Source organism: Pinus tabuliformis, chromosome 6 (genome assembly GCF_031772625.1).
Source record: "Pinus tabuliformis cultivar Carrire ecotype Pingquan chromosome 6, CPIR1, whole genome shotgun sequence".
Classification (NCBI taxonomy): Eukaryota; Viridiplantae; Streptophyta; class Pinopsida; order Pinales; family Pinaceae; genus Pinus; species Pinus tabuliformis.
The window spans coordinates 1,459,615,411-1,459,627,973 of record NC_142292.1 but is presented as its reverse complement, the minus strand read 5'-3'; the positions used below and the strand labels follow the sequence as shown (position 1 = coordinate 1,459,627,973).

The window sequence follows — 12,563 nt, the reverse complement described above, 5'->3', positions numbered from 1 at the left end:
ATTTTAAAATTGTATTTAGATTAATGAGATATTTTGTTATTTTTAATTATGTTCAAAATAAGGAATAAGGAATGATAATTAATGGATATATTTCATGAATACCTATAATAATTATGTTATATATTTTAATATTTTATTAGAAATAAATATTCAATTGGGATTATCTTACATGCTTCACTAGAACTATTATTATTGTTAGTTTGATGAATATTGTTGTAATGACTTGATTTTGAAAAAGCACCCTTGAGCTAATATAGTTGTGGATTATTTCTTGGAAGCTCATAGACAACCAATTTCTACTCTCTTTTTAATGTCTTATTATAAATAATCAATAAATAATTTACTTAGTATTTAAGGCAACTGAGTTATGAATTAAAGTAAAGGTGTATATTTAATTATATTAGATATGGACACCTCTTTCTCACACACACGCCGGCACACACATATATATCATTTTCTTTTTTATTTTTTTAAATCTATATTAAATATGGAATGTAGAAAATTGTACACATATGTATTAACCTTTCCATAATTATATGGATTTTGAATTATTTTTAAATGATATTTTTTAAGAAGAAAGTATAAGATAATTGTTTGTATTGCTGCAATATTTCCATTTAAATGAGGAATAAATATGTAAAAATTGTGGACAAGGAATACAATTGTGAGGTTAATTTCACAAAGAAAATTGTTTTTTTTTTTTTTTTTAATAATGAAATTAGAAAAAACCAAACCTTATATGTAAAAAATTGGTGCAACATTTAAAACTATTAACATAATGAATATTTATATTTTTTACCATGTAGAGCTCACTATGAAGTAAGTCAAAATATAATCTTTCAAGGTAATTATCTAGTAGCTCAAAACTTAATTTTTCTTTAAATTTATAAGAGAAACATTAATCATTGGATTTTTACATTAATAATTTTATGGCAAGAAAAAAGAAATATAAATTAATATCTCTTTTACAAATTACTAATTTGTTATTTATATAAACACAATGTATGCTTGTAATTTCACCAATTATGAATATTTGTAACATGTTGTATTAGTTCAATTATGAATATTTGTACCATGTTGTATTATTGTGTCTAGACATAACATATTGAAGAAAAACATGTTGATTATGTTTTATGCATTCATAACATTAAAGGGGCCGACCTCCAAGCCCGCCTAGACCTCGACCTCTAACATCAAGGTGGGACTAGTGCCAAGGAGAATAGACGGATTAGAATACCATTAAGAAATTTGTTATTGTTGATTGGGAGAGCCGCCTAGGCATCGTTGTTGAAGGACTAGAGTTCTAAGGCACCTTCTGGTGGTTCAAGATTCCTTATAAGCATCTGAGTGATTCTTCCCAAATCAAATAGGTTCATCAACGAGAAGCTTCCAGTGGTTTCTTCAGCCTCAAAGGCATATCTTGCCCTCAAAAACTAATCACTAGCAAGCCTCCTGGGAGGCATTTCACTATGCAAAGAACTTCATCTCACTTTCAAGAGAAGAGAGCCCATTAGCAACAAGGTTCAATACTATTGTCAAAATGTCTATGGGTATACGTAAGATACGTTCATATATAGAACTTGTGCATGTACGAAAGATGTGCATATACGGAAGTCACATAAATTTTCTATATGTGCATCTTATGTATTGCATATCTTCCATATATGCACAACTTTTGTATATGTGCATATCTTTTGTATATGCACCTATACGGAAGAGGCACATATATATGGAATATATGCGCATATAGAGAAGAAACACATATACAAGTGATTCCACCTCCAGCTACCCATATTTCTCTTCAGATGCGGAATCTCTCTGCAGACAAACTTCATCTATTGCTACTGCTAAAATAGAAAGAAATTTACATCATATGGGTTTTGAAGACAGAGCAGGGAAATGGGCTGTTGGTGGAAAATGCACTCGAGCTTTACATGGAAAATCATCTGTTAGAGATGGGGATTTTTGTTCTATGGAGAAGCCTTTCATCCCTGTAGATTATCAGGCTAATTTAAAGTCAAACTCTCAAGCTTGGAAGGATTCCAAGAATCCCAAGAAGCCAACTTCTCCAGGCAGGAAGCTCGCAAATTTTCTCAATTCGCTGTTTATGGCTGGCAGTACCAAGAAATTGAAGCTTTCATTATTTTCGTCTGTAAGTGACTCCAATTCATATGATTCTTCTGAGAAAAAACCCACCTCTGTTGACTCATCTTCTTCTTCAGTACAATCTAGGCCATGTTTGAGTAAAACATCCAGAGGATCGAAGAACAGTAGTGTGATGAGTCAAAGATCTATGACTTTCTATCCAACAAGTGGAACTTTGGATGAGGACTCTAACCCCTCTGGGGACAGGTATCTCCATAAGCCGAATCCTGTTAATAATATACATACATATCCATCTACAGATGCATACAAGCTTTCACTTCTCAGCAAAGAATTGCAATTTCATATTCTTGAGGAGGACTGGCATGCAGCAACAACAAAGGACATAATTACTAAGTATCAAAAATCAAGGAGCATTATGGAAGTTGTGGTAATTACGGGTCTTGAAAAACAATATGAAGAGGAGGAAGATGATGATGATGTCAGTTGTTCAAGTTCTGACCTGTTTGAGGTGGAGAATTTGGCAGAAATCGACATGAACATGAGCGTGTACCAAAAAGAGCTTCCTGTTTATGAGACTACTCATTTGGAGACAAATAAAGCCATTGCAAGGGGATTGATTATTTGATGAAGAAATAATGCTCTGTAATCCCTAATATAATAATCTTGACATTGGTAACGCAGTGTCTGGAAAAGTTGCAGGTTCTATGAAAATTTCAAATTTTTACAAACCCGCATGCATAAATTGCGTAAGCTTTGGTAAATAGAGGTTTTTAGTGACAACCATCGATTATACTCTGCACCCATTATGTATGATATGAATAAACAACATCTACTTGTTGTTATTGGATGCCATTGAGACATATTAGCTCATGGAACTTGCCATAATCTTATCGCTGGTCTGAGGGTAGGTTGCTTATTTGTAAATTGACAGCTGGTCTAGGGCAGGTTGCTCAGGATCTAATTTCTAAGTTGATAGCTGGTCTGAGGGTAGGTTGCTTATTTCTAAGCAGACACTAAAAGTGTCTGACAGGTGACCGTGAGTTTGGCACAAGTAGACTCAGCCATTGTGGTTGTGTAATGCCATACAAGCAATATATATGCGTGTAGTGCAGATACAGATATACAATGCTTCCTGTTCAGATATTCCATACTATATATCTCTGCTTATTGTTAGCAGGGTTGTCAAGGTTTTAGCATGACCATCTTTGGTCGAGACAGAAAACATAACTGGAAATCCAGGAAATAAAAAGAGCAATGATGTGCATCGTACCACTATATATATATATATATATATATATATATATATATATATATATATATATATATATATATATAATTATTTATTCTCTTATTATTCATTCTATTTCCCAAATGTCCTTCACAATAATCATCCATAGAATTTGCAATATAGAAAGTGAATACATTCTTATAAATCCCTCGACATCTTATTATTTTTGCAACCACCAAAAGTTTACTAATAAATAGCAAGATTATTGATAAATGAGAGGTTTGAAAACATTAGAACTACTTTTACATTTTAAAATGTAACAAAAAAGGGTTAAAAAATGCTAGGTAAACTATTCCAGAAATCATTAATGGTATGAATGCAAAAGCAAAAGACATTATAGAAACATTATATAAGTCACTATAAACATGGAAACGTTAAAACAAGAAATTAATGCACAAATAAATGTAAACTCTTTAGGGTTTTTTATACCATTTGTTTTTTCATTATCATTATTAGTTGTAGTTTGATGAGCCCGTAGAGTGGTGACATAGAGTCATTTTTTTTTATCAGTTGATTGTATTCTAATGTTTTATTATTTTTATATTTTTCAAAGTAGTTTTTTCTTGGTTTGTTTTTCTACATCATTAAATGTATAATTACGATTATTCAAGATTACTACAAAGTTATCAAAGGTGATCTATTTGAAAGATATTTTTTTCGTTTGGAAAGAGGATGTGCAAAGGTTCTTCTTACACCTCTTCTTTATTAGTTTGTTATAGTTTTAATTCTCATTGCTAGGCCATATTCCAAATTATGTAGTAGGGATTTTCTTTGAAGGGATCCCTTTTAATGGGGCCATGATTTCATGATTTTCCTTGATTAGTTGAGGGGTTAACTTAGCCAAGAGGTTCTAACTTTTTGTTGTAATCAACAAAGCATTAAATAGTTTTCTTAAGAAAGTTTTCTTCATGATCCTATTTGTCCTTTGATTTTGCTGGACTCCATAAATCTAGAAAGACATTGACACTATTCTTTATTTCCCCCATCACCATTTTCCCTTTTTCATTGAAAACCTAAAATATCTATAAAAAAATTCACTGAGGCTACCATTAACATGACACTCTTTTAACTAAGCCTTCCTTTAACACCACCTTTTGCTCTTTTAACTAAGCCTTCCTTTAACACCACCTTTTGCTCTTTTAACTAAGCTTCCCTTGAGTCAAAGGAGAGCTGATCTAAAGTTCTAAAGCGAGAGAAATAAAGTTGTTGTCGTGACAAATGGGTGATATTCCTAAAAGGTTTATATCATATTATGCATTATATTATGGGGTTTTTTCATGCGTGTACAATTTGAGAGATAACAAACATCTTAGAAAAGCTTATATTTTTATTAAGTTTAACAACATGAAAATTAACTCAATTAACATACAAAAATAACATGAATCATAGAAAATGATTTATGATATTGTTAAACTTAATTATATAAAATGAATATCTATATCATTAATAACTTGGAAAAAATATGTAATGTTGTTAATTTTTAATAACATTAACAAAAACCAATATTGCTAGATCTAATAACATGGAAATAATGCATATAGTAAGTGTTAAAACTTCAAGTCCATAATATTGACTTTTCAAAATTTCAAGTGTTCAGATTAAGTAGGAAATCATAAATGATGCATAATTAAAAAATTTATTAAATTTATGAAATACTATGTAGAACAAACATATTTAGGCAAAAAAGGTCTAAGGTTAGTTGTAATATATCATGGTCAAGACCAAAAGAGATATATTAAGGGAATTAAGTGAAGCTTGCAAAATCTCAGTGCATTATCATGCATGTATTTATATGGTATGACTTTGGATGTTAAGATAATTATTTTGTTATGAAGATAAATGTTATGATAATTAAGACATTGAAATTATTGAAGTCAATCTTTATGATCCCAGGTCAAAGCTAACCACTAGATATTAAGAAAGAAACATATTTATCTTTGAGGACGTTATACAAAAGTCAACAACATAAGTTCCCTCATACAAGATGATTAAAATGTGTCCCAATAAATGAACATTGAATTGCCTATATTTATTAAAAATGACAAGCCATGCATAAGCCTTCACAAAAATATGAGTTTGAGAAGAACTACTAACCAAGTATATGCATTTTTCTTAAGCATCACTCTGGCATTAAGATAGATGGATATAATTATCTATTGACAAATTTAGGGTGCATAACACTAATAAATTAGAAATTGTTAATATTTGTGGAAGATGAGGAGACAAGGAGACAAACCTAATTGATGTTGCAAAAATAACAAAATTTTAGTTATATAATGAACATGCACAATATATGAAAACTTCCCTTGTGGTTGATCACTCATTCATTTGATCATGAATTAATTAACTGATCACAAAAGCTATGGATTACTATGTAAATTTGTATTAGAACTCTAACAAAGATACATTTCTCTGCTTATGAATCAATTATATGAATTAAACTTAATTTATGTTGAATATATAAATAATTATTTCATGGGAGGACAGGAGAATGTCAGGTAGGTTGGATCAAGTTGTGTAACATGTGTGAGGTTGAGAAATTATGAGTGTATATTGTAGCAGTTTCATATTTTTATGGACATTTAATGAGATTGTTTTGGAGTCATTGTCATTGGTAATGTGTATCCTTGTAATAACCTGCCTTTGAGCTTTCAAGGATCTTGATTGCATAGTATCATAGATTGTATGTCTTTCTGGGACTCGAATGAAAAGTGGATTAATCATTCCAAGAGATTTAACAAATAGTTATGAGGTGTCCATGGAAGTTTAATCATCAATGTTTCTGAATGGATGATTCTCTAAATGCTAGGTATATGTATCTTTTATCACTTTTATATGAAGACAAGGATTTTAGGAGAATGAGCATGGCTTGTCGATATTAGTATATTATGAGTCTTCCACATTTCTAGGTTGTATGTATTGTTAGAGATTGGGGTTTGAATAACAGACATAGGCTGGCACCCCTTTTGGTCATGTGTCTAGTGCTAGGACGAGTCATCTCACACATCTCTCTGGAATGCTCCTGTCCCTGGTACCAGAGACCTTACGTATATTTTTACTATTTCTCATTGCACTTTACATCCTCTATTTGATTATGGTACTACACTAGTGGACACCACACAGGAGGCCTCATGTTTGCTTGCAAAGGCATTAGTAATATTTTAATAACCGAGGCAATATTGTATCTTGGGTTCAATAGGACTAGACTAAAATTCTATATCTTTGGAAGAAATGGATTGCATATTTTTATATCTCGCGTTCATTTAAAGACTTAAGTATCATATGTTGTGATAGAAGGTGGAGGTGCTTGGGATGTTTGTGATCTTTCTATAGTTAAATTTTCTCTCGATTACATTCTAAGCCACGTTTGTATTTGCAGTTTCCACTGGAACTTCCTTTCTCGGGTTTTTGATGGTTTGTTCTGCTTCTTGTTTACATTTCTTTCTAGTCTTTGTTTGCGTGGGGGATTTGTATCTCAAGGGGTACTCTCCTTGTTTTATGAATTATGCACATTATTGCTTAGGGTTTGCTACACCACTGGTACTCGGTGTCTCTGGTGTGGCGAAATTATGTGGCGGTGCTTTCTTGATGATTTTTATTTCTCGGTGATAATTGAAATCTTTCTGATGCCTGGAGTTCTCTATGATCGTTGGATCATTCTTTCTTATTATGTAAATAAGTGATTTGACTCCACTACAACTTGGGGGTGGTGGAGATGCAGGTTCCCATCGAGGGTCCTTCCTTTTGGCAGTGATCTTGGTTATCATATTCTTCCGATCTACGTTGGTTGGGATTTTTGATCTGGCAGATCCTTCAAGTTGTGTGTATGTCCATTTCCATTTATAACATTCTATATTCTTTAACTATCCCTCATTCCACCTGGTCTATTTCCGGAAAGTGACGACTTTCTTCTCTGGTCTATTTCTCTTGGTGGGGATTTTGTGCATTTATTTCTAGCATGCACCATTTTTTGTGGACGTTTGGTTGGCCTGTCTCGGACGGAGGACTCTAATCCCTTTGTAGAAAATGATGTAGATTCACAACCTCATGACATGTACTAAAGCATAGGACAAGAATCTACTTCTCATTTCAACCAGCGGAAGGCAATGGATCGATGAAAATAATATGAAGAAGAAGAAGATAAATCAATGGCACATAACAGAAGATGTATCTGGGGAAATCCACTGCTCAAAACCCCGCTATCTGTATTGCTTATATCAGAAATATGAGTGAAGATACAAATATTGTTCTCACTAGAACAATTCCGCACAAGTATGCTCAGCTCTCTCAGCTCATAAGCTAGCTAGCTAATTCTGTAGCTTTCCAAGCCCCTAATCTATGGTGTAACTCATAGTATGAATAACACACATTTAAAGGGAATTAATGCTTCCAAAACTACGCAATCCAAACATAATTTATTCTTTGATTGCATGCATGATATTTACAACTTAGTAAATCACACAATTGATAGTACATTTTCCCAGCACTCTAGTCTCAACCGGGTCTTTCTCAAAATCGACATGCATGAGTTTCTGATGAGGGAATCTTCGGTTAAATAGAGTGACACTTGTGGATGCACTAGTGCACCAACGAACTGTTAAATCTCTATTAGTTCCACAAATAGTTTGGAACTAATTTCACTGAACATAACTCAGTAAACTAAGTGATCTAATTTCCAACTCAATTTAAACACATACTTGACCCCAGAAACCTAGGGAGAACATATACATGACTACAAAAATACTTACAACTCAAAATTCCTAAGCTAATTAAGTTAATTAATCTTAATTAACTATTTACAAGTTGATATGAGAATAGAATTTGATTTTCATTCTCAGTTTAATTCAAGGACAAATTAAACTGGAATTTCTTGTTTCTATTTCTCAACACTCCCTCTCAACAAGAAATGGATTATCAGCTACCCCAATCTTGCCTCTGTGAAACTCAAATTTACATCTTGAAAATGACTTTTTCAAAATGTCAGCATCCTGGTCCGTCGTGGGAATGTACTCTGACAACATAATCTGCCTCAATACACAATCTCTGAGATGATGATATCGAATATCAATATGCTTGGACTGATCATGAAAAATTTGATTTTTAGAAAGTTTGATACAACTCTGATCATTGCAGTAAACCACAGTTGGATCCATCTGCTGACCAAATAAACCAACCAAGATCTTCCACCACCTCTAGATGAATTTTCTAATTCTACCACTATTTAGGTTTTAAGTTGATGATTCTAGGAAAAGGGGCATGTAAAAAATTGTAAGCCCAACAAGGTTTTAGTTTTAGGAATCACATCATTTTAATGCCCAACACAACATAGATTTATGTTGTTGTTTTTAAACATGAATATTTGTTATAGCATGAAATGCAACCATTCCCACAATATGAGAAGCACTAACCATTATAAAGAAACTGATTGAGTTTTGCATTTGTAGAGTCAGTGTTCATGGAAATGAGACTCAACATTTTTAAAGGAAATTAGAAGATTAATAAAACCTTTACTAGGGGAAGCCTAGAGCTTCGTTCATGCTTAGAACTTCGATTGAGATTTTAAATTCCTTCAGCAAGGAAATCCTATAGCTTCCATCATGCCTGGAGATTGTTATCTATAGGAATAACAATATTGGCAAACTAAGAACCATTCCCACAATACGAGAATCGCTAACCATTAAAAAGAAAATGATTGATTGAGTTCTTTGTTGGTAAAGTCAGTGTTCATGGACATGAGGCTGAACAATTTAAGTCATAAAACAATTTATAAAAGGAAAATAGACCAGATAAGCATCTTAAGTAGAAAATGAACTAGATGTCACTTATTTTATTTGAAATTCCTCCAACATCTACGTCATTTTATTATAACATGTAAAACACTTTATCCAAACATTTATTCATATAATTGAATACATATAACCAATTATAGGTCAATTTCAACACACTGGCTGTAATTTTCCATGTGCAAATACACAGATGGCATTTTAAGTGGAAGAACAAGTTACCAGAAAAACAACTACTGATATAATTGAATACATATAAGAAATTCCTTTGGTAGATTTGATTTTGCAAGGATACTGTCAAAAAGGCATATGTATGGAAAATTGTTAAGTTGCTTCTATTTTTTATTGTGAATTGTTAATTGTCTGTAGGAAAGCATAATTACTGTTAGTATGTAGGAAAGTATATTTTCAATTATGGCAAGAGTTAGTTATGTTTCTCGTACAAGGATAAGTGGCAGGTGAGTGACCAGGGGTCCCTAGTTGCAATGCCCTTCATCAGATGAGGAAGGGACAGGTGATGTGAATGTCAACAATGCTCCTAGCAATGTTGTTGAGGATGGCCATACATCATAGGTTGATGTTGTCTCACCATCAACCATAGAGCCACCATCAACCACAAATCAAGTGGAAAGTTCAACTAAGAATATAAGCACTATAAGAGGTTGGAAAAAAGAAGACATGTTAGCTACAATTAACGACATAGATTTTAATGGATATTCAGTTCAGAAATCTGCCAAGAAACGTGATATTCCTCCCTCATCAATACATTATTGGATAAATGGGCTCACTCATACAAAACATAGAGGACCTCTTATGTGAAAATTCCACAACTAAAATACTATTGCAGCAACTGTAAATTATTCTTCTAATTGTAGAAAATACGAATAAATAACACTACAACCTTCATAAATAAAATACTACAGAAATAATAGCATTGGAAACTAAGAAAATACTAGCACACAAACAGAATAAAAATGACACTTATTTTTACACAAATGTCCCTGGAAAAACATAACTTGGGAAAATCAGTGCAGCAGCTAATGGTTTTATTATTATGTAGCAGTGAGAAAATCTTAGTACAATAACTTGGATGTTGAATCCACGGGGGATTTACTCAATGAACCTATAACATATCACATGCGTCCATGGCATAGTAAATAATACCCCTAATTTGACTACATATTAGAAAATACCTCTAAAAATGACATTATTCAACCCCTTGCCAATACAAACCTAATACACCTTCCCAATTTAAAAACCCCTAATTTCACTAGATATTGTAGGTATCCATTTTTTCATTAACATTTTTTGTAACCCTTTATATTTCTTCATTAATTTTGAGCTCCATTTTTTTATACCTAAAAATATAAAAACCCTTTACCTCCTATATATCCCTCTATATGTTGTGTTGTTTTTTCCTCAATATATATACCCCAATATGAACCTACGTGGTATGGTATTTATCCCCCAGTGAAGACACTATGGCTGAATCTAGTAATCCTAGAGAGGAAAATACTAGAAAATTTATAATGAGGAATTTTCCTCACCCCACAAGAAAATTCTAGCTCTCACTGCAGCTCCAAGTGAGATGTCTAAGCTAACTTTGCACTGGCTTCTATCACCATAGCATAGTATCTTCCATGCTTATCCTGAATCATCTACTCTATATATCCTTTTTGCCACTAGCTGAGAAATTGTTTCTTCCTCCTTCTATGATCCTTTCTCGACATCTGGAACTGAAACTCAACTTCTCTCAAGCTAAATCGAACTTCCCTTTATAGGTTTCTCTGCAACCCCTACGTATGCCACACTGTGGTACGTATGCCTCTTCGAAAATGCACTCACTAATTTTGGAAATCTTCCTCCAGCCTCACTACCCCTACCCATCACTCTATGTGTGGATTATTGCTCCTCTGACAACTGATCCTGTTGTATGGAAATTGATCTGCCAAGGAAATCAAACTTCTGGTGTATTCTTCAAATGTCCATCAACTTATTCTTATAATCCTCTATTGGAACACCAAATTCCAATATTAAAACTTAATCATGGGATATGATCATATCAAAGCTAACGTATGTGAGTTTCTAGAGAATTATCACCTTGACTTAATTAATTCTGATTAATTAACCAGCTTTCCTAAGTTTAGACTTAGGAAGTATTAAAAAAATAGTTAGTAATCTAATTAAGTCATCTCTAGGTGGAATTTCCAGAAACAATTTCTGAGCTTAGGAGATGTCATGTATTCTTCTCTCTTTACCAAATTTTGTATCTAGAACACATCCGATTCTATAGAAACTAACACTCCCTTAGCAAGGATTTTGTTCTCTCTAGTGATGCACGTCCTACCACAACACCCTATATTTGTATCACCTCCTATCACGTTATTGATGTATGGCCATAATGCCCACCAACCACTATGAAACTCTAATGTTGCATCTATGTTGCTACTGACACTACCATACTGCTTCCAACAAAGCATCTGCACTACAACTCTGTCTCATTTCTTATTTTTGCAACTGAGAAACATCCAAACTAAATCAATTGTGTTCAATATGATGCATACGTATCTTGAGTCTCTAAATTCTACTAGTATATGCTATGTCAGTGAATATTATGTGTTGTTTTTTGCCCTACTACTGAAAAAACCTACTCTGTTGCTAGCACTGCATTGCTTGTCAGAGTATACACAACAGAAACAAAAACAAATTATACACACAACAGAAATCATGAGACAGCAAGTTTAACGTGGTTCACCCAACCAATCTGGGCTACATCCACCAAACAGAGGCATCGGCGATCTTATTATTCAACAGGAGATTACAAAAATATAATTCCTCACAAACTCTCAGCCCAAATATCCTCTACGGGCTTACATTTTTATAGCTGGAGTTGAAAACTGAATCATAAATTCTCTCACAACAAATATAGGAAGCAATAACTCCTCCTTAGGAATAACTGGAGCTAACTTGGCAACAAATCCTATTGTTGTCACATTCATGAGATTTTTTTCCAAAATTAATTAACAGAAAATCTCAACAATCTCCACCTTGACAACAATTAGCCTGATACCCTATTCCTTTATTATTTTATCTTTTCTGAAAGCGAAGAGAAGCCAGAAACCAATGTAGCTTCTCTAACAAAATGGGGTTTGTGAACATGTCTGCACAATTTTCCTTTTTATCAAGGATTCCCTTACTAGTATGTTTTCTAGTTTTAAAATTCTACTTGCTTTGTTTCCCAAATAGACAATATTTGTAGAAATCTAACTCAACAGACTTTAAATTAGGAAGTAACTTACAATCAGATAAAATCTTTAAACATCTTTCGATCATATGTCCCAACCTTTGATGCCATAAACGAATAGAATTACTGTCATTTTCAGATA

The 12,563-nt window shown here is 33.0% G+C and overlaps 1 protein-coding gene across 1 annotated transcript; it reads left to right on the top strand.

Moving 5' to 3' along the window:
- The first annotated feature begins 1,873 nt into the window (after positions 1 to 1,873).
- LOC149264124 (protein BIG GRAIN 1-like B) lies at positions 1,874 to 2,731 on the top strand. The gene has a single exon (XM_089395792.1). It carries the CDS (start codon positions 1,874 to 1,876, stop codon positions 2,729 to 2,731), a length of 858 nt encoding a protein of 285 aa, XP_089251918.1.
- Positions 2,732 to 12,563: the final 9,832 nt, after the last annotated feature.